General features: G+C 41.7%; 1 protein-coding gene across 1 annotated transcript; it reads right to left on the bottom strand.

Annotated features, from left to right (window-relative positions):
- Nucleotides 1-6,666: 6,666 nt before the first annotated feature.
- Nucleotides 6,667-21,326, bottom strand: ubtd1b (ubiquitin domain containing 1b). The gene is made up of 5 exons (XM_084342824.1): nt 20,997-21,326; nt 20,525-20,726; nt 12,712-12,939; nt 12,431-12,588; nt 6,667-11,209 (listed from the first exon to the last, which is right to left on the bottom strand). Exons 2-5 carry the CDS (start codon nt 20,604-20,606, stop codon nt 10,940-10,942), a joined length of 738 nt encoding a protein of 245 aa, XP_084198950.1. The 5' UTR covers nt 20,607-20,726; nt 20,997-21,326; the 3' UTR covers nt 6,667-10,939.
- Nucleotides 21,327-21,592: the final 266 nt, after the last annotated feature.

Below are 21,592 nucleotides of genomic sequence, written 5' to 3'. Positions count from 1 at the left end.
CAACGTAATTTGATCATGCCTTTGAACCACAATGGTTGCGCAAGTAGCAGAAAGAGTGTGTAATAAGGCCTACCTCAAAACCATATAATACCTTCAGTAAACTAACGCTATTGTTCTGTTGGTGCTTCTCTGGGCTTATGATAAGAAGGAAATTCCTCTACTTCTACTGGGGAGAATGTCAGTTAATGCGCCAAGTTATCAGGATTTCATCAGAACATCAGAATACACCTCTGTGGCAGACGGTCCAAGAAAGTACAGGTTCTGGTGTCCCAGGTGTGCAGGCCAGTGAGAGGATGGAACTGACATACTTAACTTTTGTTTGCAGCCATTTGTTTTGGTATAATGTTCAGCACTCAGGTGCTAAACTGAATGTGAAAACCAGCTCTTTCTTGCGGTGTGTTTGTGAGGAAATGCCATGCTAAATCAGCTGAATAAAAACATGGCTGACATTTTCCGCCTACTTCAGGTTTATAAATCCATTTCAGTCAGGAGAGACTAGTGAGTGAAGTAAAGGAAATGTTTGTTACAGCAGATGATATCAGATAATGAGCCTTGTCAGAAAGCCTTGGCGCTTAGGCTCCATGGGGAGATTTCGTGATCGAAGGGCGTCTGCCCTGTGGTCTCCAGACGCTTGTGGTGGTGGTGGTGGTGGTGGTGGCTGATGACTCTTCTGGGACAGATAGGCCGATGAAACGATGAAGCTGGTAAATCTGATAGCAATTGAGGGTCCCAGATAATGAAAGGCAATTATGAGTCAGCCTGTCATCATGCCATTTCCTGCTTAGGATGAGCAGGTGACGGTAGCGTAGCTAGTTCTACAATATCAGCTAGTATTTAATAAAAGCTAACATTCTTGTCAGTGACTGATTTGTGAGGGTAAACCCATTTGACGTGAACATGAGGTCTGGAGCTGTCAAACAAACACTGCTGCTGACAGTTAGCTTTCCATTTAGCTTTAATGGTCAGTAGGAGAGGCTGTAGTCTGATTACAGACCATAAGATGGGAATTTCCAGCTCTGAAGGCAAGATAGAGCTTGGGTCCAGTGGGGGTGGCGATTCAGGAGTTCTGCTGCGGTGTCCAGCTTTGCTCGTTTTTTTAATTTTACTCTCACTTTTGATTCACCGCTTCCTGTGGGCCAGACTGAACCACCATACTGACAGCAGAAAATTTTATTCAGGCAAATGTACAGCGTGGTTGTAGGTTTACCCTGTGATTCAGTGTGACAGGCTGTGTTTGATTTGTCTTTGCTGGGAGATTTTTGTACAAAATAAGTGAGGCTATTTTATTTTAAAGCTCTGGGCTGAAGTACCTCTGGTGAACAGGTCAACAATAGGTCCCAAGACAAAGAGATTCGATGCAGTATATGCCGCACAACTAGAAAATAAAGACAACTCAATCGATATACTTAACATATGTATGTTAATATGAATGTAAACTTTGGTCTCACTGTGTTGGCTGGTGCATTTGAGCACTGTATTTTAAAGTAATCTCTCAAAATGTTAGTCATGACTTCGCAGGTCATTGTGGAGGGTTAGTGTAAACTTGCCGGTATCTGGAGGTTTTGCTGCACACAGAAAAAGGCCAGAGGAAAAAATAATACACACACACACATTATGTAAGAGTTTCATAAAACACACTGATTGAGAGCCAAGCATGGGACAGTGTCATGTCCAGACCCCCCAGGGTCTCTGCTGTGGCGTCAGGGTCATCCTGGGTCTGTCGGTGGGGGAAACAGAGTTTAGAAGAAGGCTGACTGGCCGAGTGACCACAAACACAGCGCTCCCTGTGAAATTCCACCGTCAATAGGGGCTTTTTCCAGGCCTGCTGCACCACAACCCTCCGGAGACCCTGTGTTGACTGTATTTGCAGAGACTAGGAGAGAGAAAGAGACAGAGTTGTACTGCTTGAAAAGTTCCCTCTTCGTGTATTGAGAAGATTTGTTAGCTGCTTCAAATTATGCAGCGTGACAGTAATAATAAGTATTTTCATAGTACAGCAGTAAGGAAATGCCTCTATTGGCTTTTTACCATGACACAGGGAGTAAACCTGAGCAGACTGGTTGCATTTTCTGCTCCAAACACAACTGAACCAAGACAGGAAATGATTAATTTTACAGTTCTGATGTGTTTGTTACAAACAAACAAGGACAAAGTTCTCATTATGTTATACATGATGATGATGATTAGATGGTAAGAGCACCACCTACAGACACTTCAACAAGAGAAAATTCTAGAAAAAAAAAACACTACCTTCCCTCCTACACTGGTTGATTGACAGGTGACTGCTGGGAAATGCAGTACTGAAACATGACAGCGATGTGAGCCCTTAGAAAACATCCAAACCATTTATATGGCCATTAAACCACCTTTAATTGTAACTACCGTGTCCACGCCCTTATTTTGAAGAGGTTAAAAGGCATTTTGGGAAATGTAAGAGCAATTTCCTTTGCTAATGTCCTATAATTCACCTTTTAAACCCTGTAGTGAAGATTCAAAAGTTTGTCTTTGTGAAAAACAACTTTTCCATGGTCCATATTTTTACCTTCTCAGGTTGTCCAACGCTGCTTTCAAGGAACACATACTGTAAATCATGTGATTCATGCCTGAATATGTTAGAGGTTTAAACAAACAAGGCCGTCTGTGTTCCACCTCCCTGCCTTCAGTCCTACCCCGGCCAAGGAAGCCTTGGGTCACTCGAGTATTTGCACAAGGGCAGAGCACCATCTAGTGGTAGAGACACATATCTTTTTCTTGCATGGACACAGTCAGCCAATAAAATCAGATTTTTGCCTCCTTAACCAATTTTAGCCTTCATTTATTCAAAGTAGGAAGAATTATTAAGAATCTTTATTCACCCAAAATTGTATTCAACATGATGGAAATAAAATCAGCATATGTGCAAATGAAAAATAAATTGTGGTTGTCATTTAGAAATGTCCATCATTTGTTTGACTAAATATACAGACACATTCTAAAGGACAGTTTGAAAAAACATATTTAAAAACAATATTTTTATTTGATTTCTCTTCTTTGAGTAATTTATGGCTGTTTATATGTGAAAGTTTAAGTCAACTGCAATACCTTCTTTCAAGTTATTAAAGGGGACATATAATGCTCATTTTCAGGTTCATAATTTTATTTTGTGTTACTACTAGAATAGGTTTACATGCTTCAATGATCAAAAACACATCAGTTTTCTCATATTGTCCATAAACGCTCTGTTTATACTGCTGTCTCTTTAAGGCAATCATCCCGGATACCCAGTCTCCTCTGATTGGTCAGCTCACACATGCCTGACCCAGCACTGCTAACAACAACAGAGAGTTAAACACATTCTTACGTGCCAAACTAGGCGTTAAAATATGCAAATGTGTGACATAGGAATTGAAGGCGGGACTACTGATGAGGCATTTCAGGAGCAGTGTTTTCTGTTGGAGAGTGGAGCTTCTCTTGGTGCGGACTTTGACCTTTTTAATTTTCAACATCTTTTACATGCACAAGAACATAAATAAACACTGAAGGACACGGATGCATAGAGTAAATGTGGTTTGAATTCTGAAAATCACAGAATACGCCCTCAGAAGTTCTAGTAAGTGGAAAAAAGCTAGTAAGTGGTCCTTGGTTTCCTATTTCATACATTAATAACTTTCCCTAATGCCCAAAACTCTTATCCTAACAATTTCCCTCTAGTTTCCAATAGAATAAGAAGCAGAAGTGACATGGGACTTCAACTTTGACTAAAACAATCATAACTGAGGTGAAGTTGCTGGATACCGGACATGTGACTTTGGTCATCTGGCCCAGGTATTAAGCAAGTCCCAAATCCCTTTTTCCTGGGCAAATCATGTCAAGTCACAGGTTGTGTTGAGTCAAATCATATCAAGTCAGCAGGTCAAGCCCCAAGCCACTCTTACCTGCAGTATCAGTCTTTTTAAAGAGAAAAGACCAGGTATTAGTACCTGTCTAATCTTATTTTACCTATTCTAAAAGTATGACACTGAACTGACTTTGTATTTTATTTATATTCAGTTTATAAAAGCTTATTTCTGAATTTCTTTTAAATAAAAAAACGCTTTTTACATAGTGAAATATTGACAGCAAGACTGAAAGAAAATTAAATCTAAACATAACAAAAACACAACATGCTTTGCTTCTCTTCACCCATGTACTGTGTTTTTAACTGGAGGTTGGGAAAGCAGAAGAAGACCTCAGTGTGTCTGACCATGAGTCAGAGTTTACATGTGACATACTGAAGTGGAATCTGAGCAGCGCTGTGACCTTGAGCCCCTTTACCAAGTCAGAGACACAACATGAACTAATGACGAAGTCTCTGTTCTGCACTTTCAGCGTTTATTGCACATTGCATTAACGACATCGGCTTCACCCTCACTGGTGTTTGCACTTTACCTGATTTGGCCTCCTGTCAGGACTGCAGAGAGTGCGGCTCACTCCAGATCACATACTTCTTCTTATAACTTCCATTACGTCCTGCAGCTGCACTCACAAAGTACATAGTGTTGAATGTATGCACACAATTGGGACATACTACTTTGTCATAACATTGCCTTGAACTTTGACCCTCTTGCTCACACATCTGTGGCAGTCCAGATTTTTTTTCCATAGTGCACAAAAAGTAGAAAAGAACATTATGCTATTTGGAACAAAGTTTCAATGAGTTGTCATCTGTCTGCAGGATTGTGGGTAGTAATATGTCCACGGTCAGAGTAGACCCTATTCATGGCAGACATTTCGGGTGTGTTCCTAAACGCAAACTTTCTCTTTTTACTTTTAGTATGTACTGCAGCTGCCTTTACAAAGTACATACTGTTGCATGCAGTATGCATACAATTGGGACATACTACTTCATCATGACAGTGTGCCTTGAACCCTGCAGTTTATCCATAACCATCGCAGCCTTAGCACAACATTTTGGAGTACAAAGACTGAGTCCTTACACTTAAATGTGCTTTCATCTGTCATTGCGGTGTCTGTCAGTCTGTCAAATAAGCTGTCATCTTTCACTGAGCTGTTAAATATTTGTGCTTTGGCCAGAAAAGGATGCTGGCTTCCATACTGCAGAATGCGACCGGATTTACAGTCGTAGTAGTAGTCCATTTTTGGCATACTGCATTTCACATACTTCTTATTGGGACATACTAAATATTTTCTATCATACTAAATAGTATGGTAGTAGGGGTATTGGAAAACAGGGTAGGTTATAGCATAGCTCTATATTCCGACAGTAATCACTGTTATAGACTGTTCAGTGGTCAGTAACCCATGTCTCTCCTCCACCCGCTCATGCAGTGAAAGAGAAAAGACATTTTCTGCCATCCCTGCACATTTTATCCAGTCAGGACTGAGCACTCCATAAGGAGGCGGTCCTGTCTGCTGGTGGACCCGTTCAGAGCAGAATGGTCCAGTCTGCTGCCATGTCTGCCGATTACTGCTCCGTGTTAATGCGGTGATGTAGATGTAGAGAGGAGGGCACTGTTAACTGCGAAATGGACAGGAAGTTAGCTACAATGACAATGCTGACAGCAGCTTTAAAGGGGAACATCACATCATTATGCATTTGTATTCCCTTCTCTTAACACAGTGACACTCAATATTTGAATTGCTTGTTGGAAAATGATTGTTTTTTGTAACTTGTGCAACCCTCAGTGAGCAGGTTCCTTCTAGAGATCTCTCATACCTCTTTTCCACCAACATAGAACTGGTTCCATTTTGGTTCATGCAGCTAATTTTTAACCATTCAGAGCATTTTGACCAAAAATAAATAGGAAAACAAAAGGTTTTCCTTCACCTGAAGTGTGAATCAAAGTGGGGTGTCGCTGGCTGCATCCAAATGTCCGACTTCACCACTCTTGCACTTGCAGACTCCCATCGATTACGCTCCGAAGTCTGCAAATGCTGACTGCTGTGCAAACCCACAATATATTCAGTCCACAAAGAAGCCGCTATTGGGTGCAGACTTCACTGATTTACAATTCATTGCAATACAGACTTGACATTAAATAACTTACTATGAATGTGTGAAACAATTAAGTGAGCGCAGGCTATAGAGGTAATCAAATGCATTTATATCATTGCAGTCTTTAAAACTGTCTATCAGTGGCTTGTATTAGCCTTGCAGTCTCACGCCCCCGCAGACTAGATGTGATGACAGTGAACATTGCGTGTCTTGAAACACCCTCCCTTGATGACGTAGCTTTATTTTTCCCCTCAGGGATCAATAAAGTATTTCTGATCCTGAATCTGATTACAATGGTTCTGGTGAAAAAGTGGGCCGGATAGCACCAAGAAACCGATATGAGAACCAGAGCTAATTTGTTGGAAAAGGGCCCTGAGGATTGCAACTTGAGGAACTCCTTAAAGTTCCTTAAGCCCTTTTATGTTGTAGTAATGTTGTACCTTGGTTTGACATGACACGATGGCTAATGGCTGTCAGTAACGAGTTAAAAGTCTCGACAAGCACGGGGACCGATAGTCAGAAACATGAAGACAAACACCCACAGCTCACTTCAGCAAGCACACCGTAACAGGAGACGCTATCGATGAAGTTGTCAACAGAGCTTTTTCCCCACCCCGAGGCCCAATGACACCTCAACCTTCACAGCTGAGACGTGCACAGCAGAATGCTAAACGGACACAGGGAGGGAAAAGTTGTGTAGGCATTTTTAATGTTGAGATATTTACTCTGTGAAAAGGTGAGAGCCCATCTGAAGGGTCAAGACGACAGCTGAGAATACATTTTCAAAGTGACAAACATGAACATTTGAAACAGTTGACAGAGGCATCAGAGTATAGCAGGCTTGTACCTGTACTTTGACATTTCTTTAACAATACTCATAGCTGGTGCTCTATGAAATCTGTAGAGTCAGAACAAACATGATATGAGGTCTATGTCTATTGTATTGCACATACAGAGAAAAATGCTGATTCAAGTTTGCATACAATGATTAACAAAAATCCCCAGATGAACCATTTGTAAAAGAAAAAGCAAAAAAAAGGTTCAGAAATAAACCAAAGAAAAGTGTGATTGTGATCAGTTGAAACTGGATAAAAAGACACAAACATTATGATTTCAAATAAAACACTTTCTTGATGTGGTGAGCTGTGGCTCAGTTAGGCTTCACACTGATGGTTCAGTTTTATTCCCTCTATGATCACACTGCTTGAGGATTGTGTGACAGGAGCGGTGAATGAAAACAATGCACATCGAGCTGTAGACTAGTACGCTGGAGAAAAACAGAAAATACTGAACTCTTGTGACACCCACGAAATACAGGCTACATTCATAAAGCAGGTCTTGATTCTAAACCCTAAACTGCCTGAATATCTATTCCGGGATGTAACCCAAATCTGATACCGACATGACCTGAAAGAGACGGGGACGCAAAGAAGCAGAGCAAAGGGACTTTTATATCTTTGCTTCTCACCAAGGGATAGAAGACATGTCCAAAAAACTTACTCCTTGTTGTTTTTAATGTAATCGCCAAGAAAATAGTATCAGTCGTATCCTGGTGTGCGCTGGAATATTATCATTTTTTTGGTCCACAGTAGAAAGCAGGTCGTCTGAATTTCCCTCAAGATTCAAGATTTTGTTTTTTGTTGTTGTTTATTTTGTAAAAGTTTCACAAATTGATAGAAAAAGATTCATATTCAACAAGTCTATAGCTATGCTAGCAACTCTGTGAGGCTTTACATAGGCACAGACATGCTTTGAGCTATATGCTACCGTCAGCATGCTAACATGTTCAAAATAACAATGTTAATATGTTTTGCAAGTATAAAGTTCACCATCCTAATTTTGCACATGAGCATGCTAACAGAAGCTAATTAGCACTAGACACAAAGAACAGCTGGGGCCGACGGGATATTATTAGCTTAGCATGTATTTGGTCATAAACTAATGTATTGGATATTGGATGTTGGACCCAACTCCATCAAATACTAAATATAGATATTTCAGTCTGGGCTAAAGTGGTGGACTGCCCCACAGAGCCATTCCTGGAGCCACACCGCTAGCATGACTAGCATTCTAGCTAGCAAGAAACAAAGTCCTGCGGTATCTTAAATTTAGTGAGTCTGTCATCTTGCAGATCTAAAAATTTGAGTCAGAAATCGTATCTTGGTTACTTGAATCTGTATGTGTGAATTACAATGGCTCACTAGAAATGTGAAAAAAAAACATCCTAGTGCTATAAATTGGTATTCGCAGTGGTATTCACAACAAGGTATTTAGTTACTGATAAATATATAAATCATTATGGCCTTTCCTTGCCTCCATATATATGGACTAAGCTGAGAAGAGACCTTAAACAGCAACTATGTCTGTCATGTTCCCTTCAGTGCGAACATACTGCTCTGAAGAACTGCCATGTAGTTAAACATATAATACATGTCTCAGATTGAAAATGCAAAACTTTATTGTGATTTCAGGCTTTAGAAAAATAATTTCTTGCATGCCCGCATAACTCATGGGAGCATGAAACCAAATGCAGCTGGAGAATTTTTTTGATGTTCACAGTAATCAAAACTCTGCTTCGTCACATGTGATTGTGGGGGAATAACTACACTTTGAAATTTGAGCTGCAGTGTGAATGTAGCCCGCAGTGTTTATGCCACTTAGATTGTCAGGCCAAATGGGAACTTGAGCCGTGAGCTGCCAGCGTAAATTCAAGGCAATTATGTTCGTGGCCGTCATGTTTCTATCTTCCGGCGGCCGCTGCGGTTGTTGACAAAGCTGGAGACTCTCTTCCATTCAGAACAAACATCGCTGTCATAAGACAACGATCAGTCAGAGTCGCTGCAGCTGTACTTCTATTTACAGGCAAAAGGCTGGTACGGCTCAGTGTCAAAGTGAAGAATTCAACTAGCAGCTATCTAAAAATAATAATGTAATGTTTCTGCTCGAGCAGGCCAACAGTGGACAGTCACAGAATGTATGGAGAGTAGTGGCACTCCCTTTGCCCTCCAGATGAAACAAAAGGAAGAAAAAACAGTTGATGAATAACACTCGTCCAACATGGTGTCTATTTTTTAACAATTTCTGATCAAATCTGAATGTTTATTTCAACAGAATAACATCTAATTAAAGGGGAGCTACAATGAATAAGTGATTCACTTCCCTAAACTCATATTGTGAGACATATTAAGAAATTACTGGTGAAAATTAAGGGAGCAGAATCCGAGATGCCTCAACTTTAAGTCCCTTGTATGGGGACAATGTACAAAAAAAACTGGCTCCTACATTTCCCATAATGCAGCTGGACATGGATTTAGGTCAGAGCCTCGCTGACTGCTAATGCCCATTTCTTTTAAACGCCGCACCTCCAGTTTTTAATGAAGCTTTTTGATGTAAATTTGTGGTCTCGAAGCCAGAACTGAGATAACATCGCTGACATCATCAGGGTTATTTTCTCCGACCCAATAAAGCTCCTCCAGATCACCAGAAGGCAGATAATAATTAGCTTCACACTTACCACAACAGGCACACTGACCTTCACGTCTAAATCGGTGGAGTGCCCCTTTAAGCAAGCTAGTACTGTGAATCAACACCTAAATCTACAGCTTTTCACAGCCGTCCGCTCATTGTTTTGTATCACCGCTCCATATAGACTGCTAATTGCTCACCAATCCCACATAGAAAACGCACAGACAGCCGTTTCACCGTGCCGTCTGTATGCTGGTGACAAAAGTCAAACATCGAGTGAAAAATACGTGACAGATATTTTTCTCTAAAGTCATCGGAACACATCAAGAATAAAAGGCAAGTGAATACTGGATTTACATTCATCAGGTGGCAAGAGAAGGAAAACTAGCCCTAAGCAACTGAACTGAATATATCAGGGCTGTTCCCTAGTGGTCTGAGGGTCATTAAAAGTGGTTAATAATGCAGTTTTTAGGACCGTCCTTTTTACATGGGAATTCCTCTTTTCCTAGATATTATGATATGATTGACTGCAAAGCTATGTCTTGCACACCAGGTAAACAGTCTTGTCTCTGTGAGCTACGTTAAACTGAAATGTATATTGCATACACACACGGACACACACACACAGACACACACACACAGCCCCGCCAGCACCCACACAGTAAATGTTTTGTCTGCAAGATTCATGAAATCATTAAAAAAGGCAGCAGTTATAGCTCAGATTGATCTAAGAGTTCCTGAATCTAAAAAAATACAGATGTCTTAGCCTCGTGGTAAAACTAGCATCTTTCAGAACATTAACCCTTTTTTTGTTTCGTCTTTGAGAAGGCACACAAACTACCACAAAAGTATAGTAATAATCTTCAAATGTGCAAAAAAGCTCAGTTTACATTATTTCCTTGATAAAAGAAAGAAGGAAAAAAAGAAGAAGAAGAAAATGTTCAGTATCTCACTCTCTGCCGGCCCCTCCTGTTTCTGTGGAGGAGAAAAGGTCCATGGGCGTCATAGTAGAAATGTGCTTTAGAACCAACACAAACCCCTCTGCATTTCCTCCATTGGCACTTTAGTTAGCATTAGTGCAGATACAAAGGCAGAGGCAGAGTCTGCATGTGCACCTGGGTGTGCACATACTGTATGTGGTTTAAAGGCTGCACACCAGCATCGTAAGTTTGATTCAAAATGGTTCGAAGAGACACGGGGGAGGAGGTTCTCAGGAGCTAGTGTGGCGACTGGATTCACTCAGAGAGCAACCCAGCAGACGCCCAAAATACAATGACACATGGTAGATAAACAAAAGCAGCACTTTTGAGTTTCTCCCTCATGTTTTTGCTTCAAACTAGTTTTGTATCTCCACAGTTTGATTTTATTTCAGTAACAGCAGCTGTTTTCAAAAAGCTAACCAGTTATCCAGCAATAATGAGGCACCTCTGGTCCTTTAGAGTCTGCCACCGTCCTCTCTACCCACTGCACCACCACTCCATCCATCCTCTGTGTCCTCAGTTATTCAGATGCAGGTGAGGAGGCAGTGGTGGTAGGAGACAGCTTGGGGGATTGGAGGGCCTGCGGGTTGACGATGACCTGGATGACAAAGTCCTTCTGGATCTTAGTGTCTTGCAGCCGTGTCTTGTCCGTGAGCAGCTTCCCGGAGAAGAACCAGCGCTGGTGGATGGCGTCGATGTCTTCCTGGGCCTGCAGCTGCTTCTTCAGTTGCCCTATGGTGTCGGCCATGCTGGCGCTGAGGCGCAGGTCCTTGCCCGTGGAGAGCCGTACCTACAGGGAACAGGAAGTGGGGAAATTAACAGTGGCGAAAACAGCAAGGGTAAAATGTGTCATTCCAAACCAAGACAGTAACGTGTAATACTGGCTGGTCGTGAGATGGTGGAGACTGACATGGATGTCAAAATTTTGTGTTGACCACACAAGAACAAACTACTTATAATACAGCAATGTAATATTACTATGGTTTACATCTACATTACCTATAATTATGTGATAAAGTTACTATTCTCTGGACGAGCAACAACAATATCAAGGTTATAAATCAGTGTTTGTGCCCTTTCTGTCTCATGTTCACATAAATTCATAACCATATAAAGAACCTCACAATTTGTGAATCTCTTTACCCAAAATGACAAGCCGCAAAAATGCCATATCAAATAACTTCTACTAGACATAAGCAGGAGATTAAAAACTGGTTCTTATTTCTCTGCGAGATTGCTCAGCATGCTAACAAGCTCACAGTGTCAATTCTAACACGCTAATGTTGATCGACGTTTACCTTGTTCACCATCTTAGCTTAGCATGTCAGCATCCCTGCGTGTTGCTGAGGCTGATTGCAGTGTCATTAGTTTTGCAGGTTTCTGGTCATAGGTTTTGTCCCAACTACACTTTTCATCTAATAATAGCTCTACAGGAAAAGGTAAGGAATTAAAACTATTTAACAATACATACTGTATATCCTTCTGACAGCTTGTTTGTTATCCAGTTTCACTGAGCAACAAAATATGGCAGTGTCCGTGTAATGACAACATCCTCCAGGTACGCAACATGTTAGGAATGTATTGAGTGACCTAGCATAATTCTAGCTCTGGGATCAACAAAGTCATTATTATTCATCTGCTGGGAACCATGTATGTCAAACAATTCAAGGCAATTCATCCAATAGCTGTTGAGATATTTCAGCTTCAAGTGCTGAACTGATCCACATAGACTGGGCTGGAGCAAGCTGGTTAGCATGCTAACTTCTGTAGATACCATCTAAAACACAATACATACACGTCCTGATGTCAAAACTGCTATTTCTTCATATTCTGTTGATAATTTTAGTTCATTTTTTAATGTTTTCAACTAAATTCTTATATATTGTACCTTTAAACAGTGCAAAAAAGTGCATTGTTTGTGGCTGACTTACTACAGTTACAGTACAAATACTTACACAAGTTACACACTTAACTTTCAATAAAATTAGTGAAACAAACAGTGTCACGGTACCTTGAGCTGGAATTCCTTTTTGGGTGCTACAGGGGGCTCGGGGCTGTCGCTGGGGTCCTCGTCACTGCGCTCTGAGATAAGGTTGACAGGTGGAGCCAGGCAGTAGACGGGCAGCTGGTAGCGGTTCCCGAGTTCATCGTAACACTCTGCGAGAGTACCTGCAGAGGGGCGAAGAAGAAAACAGGACAAGCTGCAATTTAAATCTACGCATAGAACAAATCATGTTACCCAGGGTTATTCTGTTCATGTTTTTTTGTGACCTATACATCCTCTGTCCTCACCATGTGGCAGTGTGATACTGGCTCCATCCACTATAGCCTGCGCCAGCTCATGGTCGTTACACTCCAGGGCCACAGCCGCAGCTTTCAGGGCGTCCCAGATCTCCTTGCGGCCCTCGAAGGCCGGCGCCGTGTCCCAGAACTCGTCCCGCTTGCTCCGTAGCTGGCCCTCTGTCATCGGATAGTCGCTCTTCCACTTGGGCCGGTCTTTCTTCAGAGGCTCGTTACGTCCTGTGATGGAAGGGGAAAGCAAGGAAAGATCAGTGCAGGTAGTGAAAAGGTCTGCGATTTCTTTCGGTTTGATACAGTCCACAACAAGTGTGTTACAGCTACTAAAGCTTTGAAACCCTTGAGGACAAACAGCCTTCAGGGTTAGGGTTAAGGTTAGTTATCTGTATTGCCACAAGTAGTAGAACCTTTCTGGTCCGTGCAGTGATCAACAGGGACACAAATGGAGCCCAAGAAAGAAGAAACTTGCCGTGAACACGCTGACCTAAATGATAGGGAATGAAGGGAGAACAGGAAGCAGGGGAGCACACAAGATAAGGTTTAATGTGTGGAAACAGTGGTCTACATACAAAAATGACACAGCAATTGAGAGATAGTGACACAAACTGACAAACGGAGGGCAGAAGGTCTAATAATGTATATTTACGAGTCTGTGTGTGATGCATGTTACTAATCCGAACTCATTTTTATATGCATTTATTGTTGCCAATATTAATCTTATGCAAATCCGCTGCTAATAATTTATGAACTAGAAGTCAGAAGTTTCACTCATAACAAGAGTTATTGGAGAAGAAAGAAGTGGAATCTATCGACAAAGGTTTTGAATGTACTTTCAGTACCACGGGAGATTAAAATGAAATTTGCAGTCGTGTAAATGTGCACCACAGAATGCAAAGAATTGGCAGATTGATTAATGAATCATACCATGTCCCATATAATTCATATCCTGTGTTATCATCTCCTTAAACTCATATGCTGAGGTGCTAGCGGAGAGAAACGCTAGCCGTCACTGGAGATGGATCATCCCATCCAACCCCACCGCACTACGCCATCCGATTCTAAAATTAGGAGATTATTCAGAGTTTGCAATATGCATGAAGCATCTGTGGCCTATATCCGTCTTGACTTGTAACCATACCTGTGTTTCCCACCATTCAATATTAATACAAAGCACACCTACACCAGGACAGAGGCCAAACGCAAATAGTAAGCATGCATCAGGACAGAAAACCAACTTTTCTAACCACCGTCAAGCAGGTAAACATCAACAATGGCTACCTGCCAAGACACTAAAATTACCATACAAGCAACTCACTGGTGTAACATTTCCCACCATGGCTGATTCTTTAATAAGCTGTGATGAAGTCCTCTGCAACAACTGTAAATGTTGTCAGCTGCCAGCCACCACAGACGATGTTATCAAAAAGCACCTTTGGATTTAAACCAGCATGAGCTTATATTTCCAAATGCCTGAGAGGCTGAGATGCCAGGCAGTGAGGAATGTAGGGGTGGAAAATGAAGAGGAGTATAAAGGAGACGGCGCACATCCAAGAGGTTGCATTTCTTTCAAACTAATTATTTATAGTGCGGGCGGCTAAGGAGGAGTAATTTGGAGGACATAAGGTGGTGTAGGATGAGCACTTGGAGCAGAGTGAATCCCAAAGTGAAGCGAAGGGGCTTCCTCACTACTACTCTGCCAAAGTAGTAGTGGACACGTGGTGTCTATACAGTATAAGAGACATTGGGTATAAAACTATATCTGTCCAAATGCATACTATATATACACTCAAGGTGGTGATATTTACATGTTTTTATGGTGTTTTTTTCTCTGTAATGGTGGATTAACAAAGACACAGTTTACTGTAATATGGGACAAGTGAAAGCAGCAAATGCTCACATTTGAGATGCTGCAGCCATTAAATATTTGGCATTTTTTCTCGAAAATGGATTCGAAAATTCATTCATTCGATTATCAAAAGGAGTTGCAGATTATATGACTAATCATTGCACCTCTAAATTTAACCACATTTAAGTTGTGAGCACATCCATATTGGGTACAAGTTCAAACAAGAACTGCTAAAAGCTACTTCTGCATATATTTTACAGTGCTTATTTGCCACAAAGTAATTATAGGCTTTAAAAAACAAAACAAAAAAGGCTCCAGTTGTAGCCCATGGCAAACTAAGTGTCTCACTTGCAAAATGATACTTCCTGTTTACAAGGAGGGGGGCCAAATATACCGCTGTACATCCTCTTTTCACGGGAAGCTTCAGTAACAGCTATCTGCAGCCTGTGTTTGTGACACAATCTCTTGGATAAACGCATCACTAGTACACTGGGACCAGTGTCTGTTCTGTTGCAACATAGAGACAGATGTGATGTGATGTGATGTGATTCGAGTGAACTCTGAACACTATTCTGGTTTCTGGCAACTCAATCTGCTTCCAGTAAGCCAGTGACGTCCTGAGGTCTGGTCAAGTCATAGTAACCACCCGTGAAACTACATTTTGATGCCTTTACTATAGTGAGACCGATAAATTGGTCAGATAAATTGGTCGCATACATCGGTAGCAGTGTTTCGCTGGCTGATAAGTAACAATAAGGTGCTGTACAGAAATGTCAAACTAGGTTTGAGGTCAACAGTTGTTTCCAAATAGATTGCAAATAGGTGAAGTAGGGGAAAGGAAACTAATCTAAAGGGGATTCATAAAGGTCTTTCAGCTTTTGTTTTCCCAAATGCAGATATCAATATAAGCCTCAAAAGCCCACTATAAGCCAGACTATTGTCTTTAGACTTGATTTTTGTATGAATTAAACAAACAAGATATAAAACACTTATTTTGGAGCTTTCCAGGTGCCATCGGACAGTGTGAGGCTAGCTTTTCCCACCTATTCCCAGTCTTTATGCTAAGCTAGGCTAACCATCTGCCGGTTGTAGCTTTGCATTTACCATACACAGAAGTGGTATCAGTTAACAGGGTTGAGATTATTTGCAGTTTGGTGCACATGGTTTCATTAACAGAACATGGCTTTGCACATTTATATCTTTTTAATACACTTTTTATCAATTCATGTGAATAAAGTTCTTGCTATGCATTTCTTATCACAGCATCATGTTGTGATGTTAAAGGTGCAATATGTATGGATTTTGGTTCAAAACATTCAAGAGTTCACTAAAATTATCAATAGAAGGTAGAGGAATAACACTTCTGATGTTATGACATCTATGTGCTGTGTTGCGATGTTTAGCATGGTAACCATGCTAATGAGCTAGCCCCAGCCTGTCCGGGTTCAAAGCTCCTGTGCTACTGTTGCTGTGTAAACACCAACACTTTCCCGGTGCTCTGAGCTCCCAGCCCGGACAGCTAGCTACATGGCTAACTGAGCTAACTAGCCAACAGCAGCTACAGTTGGCATCAGTTAGCGGTTACTCTGGTGATGTGCTGCCCCCTATTAGTCGCACGTAATAATTTAACAAATGGCTTATTCTTACATGTTGCACCTTTAATTTAGTAAAAATAATGTTACATTGCAGCACTGTGATTTCAGCTGTAGTGACTCTTTCCACAGAGGAGGTCTGACTCAGAACTCTGCCTGGTTATCTCTTAGCGACACATTGAGTCAACATGACATCTGCAGAGGATATTTTCTGAACAGTCGACATGCGTGACAGCTAAGGACTTTCAAGCTTGACAAAAGTCATCAGAGGCGGACTTGAGTTAAGAAACAGAGACAAGCAATACAAATCAGAGAAGCTTCCTCTGCTTCTGACTTTTTAACTGTATTTATGCGAGTCCTTGAAGTTAAAAGTGAGCTAAACTCTTTACAAAAGAAAAAATACTGAACAAAACCACTTGCCAGAAATTGTATGCTATAAGAAAACACTGCACAAACAAGTGGTAGGAATAAAATCTAAAAGGGACACTTTATAGAAATAAGTGTGGTTTGGTGGAATGTGTGTATGAAAAGCAGTCAGTAACATAAGGAAATCATTCAACAAACGGTTCTGTTGAACCTGACTGAAGGCCACCAAAACACAGACATGAAGCAATGCATTGCAGACACGTGAAGCAATATCAGGGTGTTTTCATACAGCTGGCCTCATAAAAGCAGCTGCCATGTGATGAGGTTATCGTGAAGCACGCTGTATTTATGAGCGTTAATGAAATGTGCCATAAACGATCCTTCTCCATGCTGTATGTTGGGACACAAACAAAACAACACACCCAACAGCCATAGGTGGCTGTTAAAGGATTAGCTGCTCCTGGGAAAAGAACACCTAGCTGTAACATAACGTAGCTTTGGCGCTGTAAAGGCATTTAACAGCCTCTCACATTCCCCAACATGAGGGAAATGTTTTCTGTGTTCCTCTTTACAAGCAGACATCAGTGAACACACACTGGAGGAGATCAACAGTGGATAGAAGGGAAGTTGGCTCTTTAACCGGACACGCACTGAATCCATGTATGACTGCATTTCCTCAGTAGACACACAGTCCCACATGCCGTCAAACATTTGCCTTTTAGCTGGTTATCTTATCATCACAACAGTGCGTTCAGCTTTCTGCACATGCAGATAGTCACTGACACAGAGTCCATAAAATTACTTTTGAAAACACCCTCATTCTGTCACATACTGCACGAAGTAGTATTTCAGAGAATACACACTTTTATCACTGACCCTACCAGGGACTGGTAGACCTCTAAAGAGGAGCTACAAAACCAATCTACTGATCTTCGATGATGTGCATGCATTATTCCCTGAGAAATTAACAAAAATGTTGGGAAACAAACCCTATATGGCAATGTTGAAGAATGTGAGAAAAAAAACCTAGATTCGTCTCTTTACCTGGTTCGCACCAAAAGTAACTGGGGTCTACTCCGGGCCGAGACCCATCCTCCGTCCAAGCTTCGTTTAAATTTCGTTCAGTAGTTTTTGTGCAATCCTGATGACAAACCAACCAACCAAACAAACAAAAACACAAACCAACACATGCGAAAACATCCTTGTTTGAGGTAATACGTGTGTCAGTGCTTACTCTTTGGTGGACAAACTACGCAATACCGACATCAACTTTAAATAAGTTAAGAGATTAGTTAAGACTTTATGTATATTTCTGCCAATGTCTTGTTACTTAATGGCCAGAATATACTCTGATACCAATAAACCTATGATGAGCTAATATCGGTATTTATCAGTCACTAAAGTTGCTGATAGATGCTACACAGTTAGACCTATAAAACCTAGCTATGAAGTTTAACTCGAGGATGCAAAGATGTTAGCAGGGCTATCAAATCACCCAACCGTAGGGATACGATTAATACACAGCCCTAATCACAGAGGTATTTCACCCAAAGAAAATACAAACAAATCTTGTTAAGAACTGAAATCAATGATTGCATATCGTGAAAGATGGGGATATACAACATGAGCCTTCTTTTATATTTAACATGTTTCTTACACTTGGCAGTCTGTATGTCTGTCTGTCTGTCTGTCTGTCTGTTTGTTTAGTTGCTTCCCCTTCTAATGTTAGTGAATGACAAAAATTGATGATTGGTGGGGGCATGATCCTTCTTTCAGGTTCTAAAGAGGGGCATAATAGAAAAGATTTGAGAACCTCTGCTGTACGAGGGTGTGTCAACAGGAATATTACAGGAGCCAGTGAATGACGCAATAGAACATGATGTGACTTGCCATTTTTTGATCAAATCCTCGTCTTCGTAGGGAGTGTCTGTTGATACCAATCAGAGTGGGAAATCACCATGAGACACTGCTGAAGCCCGGGAATCTTTCCTGTGACGACTTTAACCTTAATTAATGTGTACATCTACAACTTTGGCGGGCGACAAATATAAGACACTTTAATTTGAAGGTCGCACTGTGCTGTATAAATTAACATCAGATGTTCAATCCTAAAAAATGTCCCGTCTATGTGATGTAAACTGGAGACAATTCCTGCTGGAGAAAGACTGCAAAACTTTCCGTCAGTACAGTTGGAGGAAACAAAGAAGACTGAACCTGCATCCAAATGAATAACAGACACTTAGATTCCTCAACAGTCGCTATAAAAGGGAACTTTATTGCTCCAGTTATGCTGAATGCGACAGTAATGCAACGAGCTGAACTGAATTTGTTTAACTGCTGAGTGTGTGGTAGAGCTGACCTCAGCAGACATTTAAATACATCTCAGAAGGGTCCTAAATGGTTGTTTCCTGTCCAGATTGAGTTTATTACAACATTCATAAACATGCACGTCAGTAAAGCCTCTAATCATCCAATAAACATTAAGCATTTTCATGTGTCACACCATTAATTACAAAAAGGTCGTGCTAAATATCATTGACATTGTCGTCTGTATGCAGAAATTCAGAATGTCTGCCAGTTCAGCTGCTCGGCGCCTGCGTCACTCGGTTTAGTCTGGCTGTAAATATAACATTTACTCTTCCTAAGTGCTGACGCAGCGATCCAAATTCTATCTGTCACTATCGAACACAAGTGTGAAGGAACAAAACGTGGCGGTCGTCCAGTGTTTATCTTCAGGAGAATGTTATCTTCCGGGAAGGTAAGTAACTAATGGACCTGAACTCGAGTCCCTGAAGTGAATAAATCTCCATATCGGCAACTTTGGGAATCAAAGCGTTTCCATTTCCAGTAACCACACCAACTCTACCATAAAACAGCAGCCTAATATGGTGTTCACAGGGCTACAATACTACCACTTTTAAAATGGCAGTTGGCCCAACAAGCTCACCGTCGCGGAATTAAGTGTGAGGGTGGGAACTGCTGGGTGAGAAAATTGTCGGCCTTGTTATAGGGGCACCGTCAAGCGATTGTAGGTGTAGTGTTGGTGAATTCTGAAGTAATCAGCGTCAAGGGTGGGTCTGATAGTAGAGTTCGCCTAGGTGCTCTACTTAAACAACACAAGGGAGTTACACTAAAGCCAGTGTACTTGCAAAACAAGGGAGGGACTTTCACTAACCAGCGAGAATTAGCAGCTGACTGGTGTTTGCCCTGCAGAGGACACACACACACAAACACGGACACACAGACAATGGCTCTGCACTGGTTGTAACATGTGAGCTGAATCCAGACAGTATACAGGTGAACTACAACTGCATTTACAATTAAAACTAAGAAAGTGTCTCCAGCATCAAACAGATTTCTGACCGCCTATCCAGCACCTCAAAACGCACATCCATCAGTGCACTTCTGCTTTATTTTCCGTTGTGTCGTTCATCACCGCAGGCCTTTTTGCATATGTGATTGTGCACAATACGATAGCTATTTAATCGTCCCGCTTGAGGATAAAAAAAAAAATTGAATACACATTTCCAAACATGCCGATGTAAAACGTATTTGTGGTGCATTGTGAATGCAAATTAATTCCCTGTGAATACCATGGAGAAAGACCACCCAGAGTGATGTACCCAGTAGTCCACTCCTCACAGAAAAACAGTGTGAGCAAGGAGGTGAAACCCAATCACAAGTGGTCACTTGAGATGCATTCGACTCTGAGGCAGGGGTGAAATGAAAGAAGCGAGTCTCGACCACATCTGGTGCTGTTTGTGTGCATTTAAATGTGTATTGGGTGTGCATCCTCTGTATATACATGCAATTAAGCAGAGCTGGGAAAGCTGTCAGGTGTCAAATGCCATTCTTCATCCCAGCAGGGGTTAACACATTGAGCTGGCAATGCCATGACTGAGGATAAAAGTGCATCAGAGGAAGCTACAGATAATGGTGTTGCAAGACTAACAGCTTTTAGAGTTACACACACACACAACCCACAGACTGTAAGTAGTCTCACCTCCTCGTCCACCATTCCTGGATGAGCCTCGGCTCTGCGTGTCCTCCCAGCCTTCCCAGTATCTCCCCACACATCCTCCCATGGTTAGAGGGCTGCAGATCGTTTCCACGCGTCGTACTAGCTGAGCAGGGGGCCCATCACGGGCGAAGACGGTGAACTAGGTCCGGTGAGGAGGACGGGTCGCAGGTCCAACGTTGCGAGCCTGACAGGTCATCCGTAACGGCAAAGAGGGAGACACTGATGTTTGATAGCGCCGAGCTGATCTAGACATGTAATATCAGGGCTCAATGTGCGTTTTCTCTCTTTTTGTATCTGGTTGTGTTTGACTCGACCCCTCAAGAGTCAAAGCTCGTGGCCCACACTAACGTTACAAGAGTTTGATAGCCAAACCAGCAAGCCGCCGCGACCTCTGCCAAACAGGTTTTTTTTTATGTTAGGATATATGCAGCAACGTGACAGTTCTCTTACTTGCCTGGTAAGTTTGGCTAGTTGTAAATGTTGATGTCTAGCAGTCCAAACAGCGCGCACCTTCCTCGCTAACAAGCTAACAGGGCCAACCAGCTAGCTACCGCAACATCAGTAAACACAAACTTCCGCGCACTCGTGATGATCATTTCCCTGCTCGTTGAGCTTCTCCCAAATGCAGCAGATAGTTGCGCTTTCCCGCAGCCCTCGGTATGCCGCTTCAATTCTTTGACGTTGTCTCCAAATTCCTGTTCTTTAAATCTCCCAAACGTTACTTCCCTCTCTGCTGGTAAAAGGTGACTAGCGGCGGAGCTAGCGCCACCGAACTTTTTTACGCCTGCGCGTAAGCACGCAGGCAGGTGTTGGGTTCTCTTACGTCAGGACGAAAAGCAATTATGAATGGACGTGAGTGCGAACGATTTAAACACCCACGGATGTGTCACATAGTTATTATCAAAAGCTACAATGTGATGTCACTATAACTAATACACGTCGTAACTCGTTTGAAATTGTTGGTTCAAAAACACAGCGTGCCTCGTTGAAAGGGGGAGGTGAACATCACAGAGAATTCTGCCTTTGCCAGGTTGTACTTTGTGTTTCGGA

This window comes from Pagrus pagrus (assembly GCF_965226575.1).
Source record: "Pagrus pagrus genome assembly, chromosome: 21".
Taxonomy (NCBI): Eukaryota; Metazoa; Chordata; class Actinopteri; order Spariformes; family Sparidae; genus Pagrus; species Pagrus pagrus.
The sequence above is the reverse complement of the archived record's forward strand: the minus strand, read 5'-3'. Positions and strand labels throughout refer to the sequence as shown.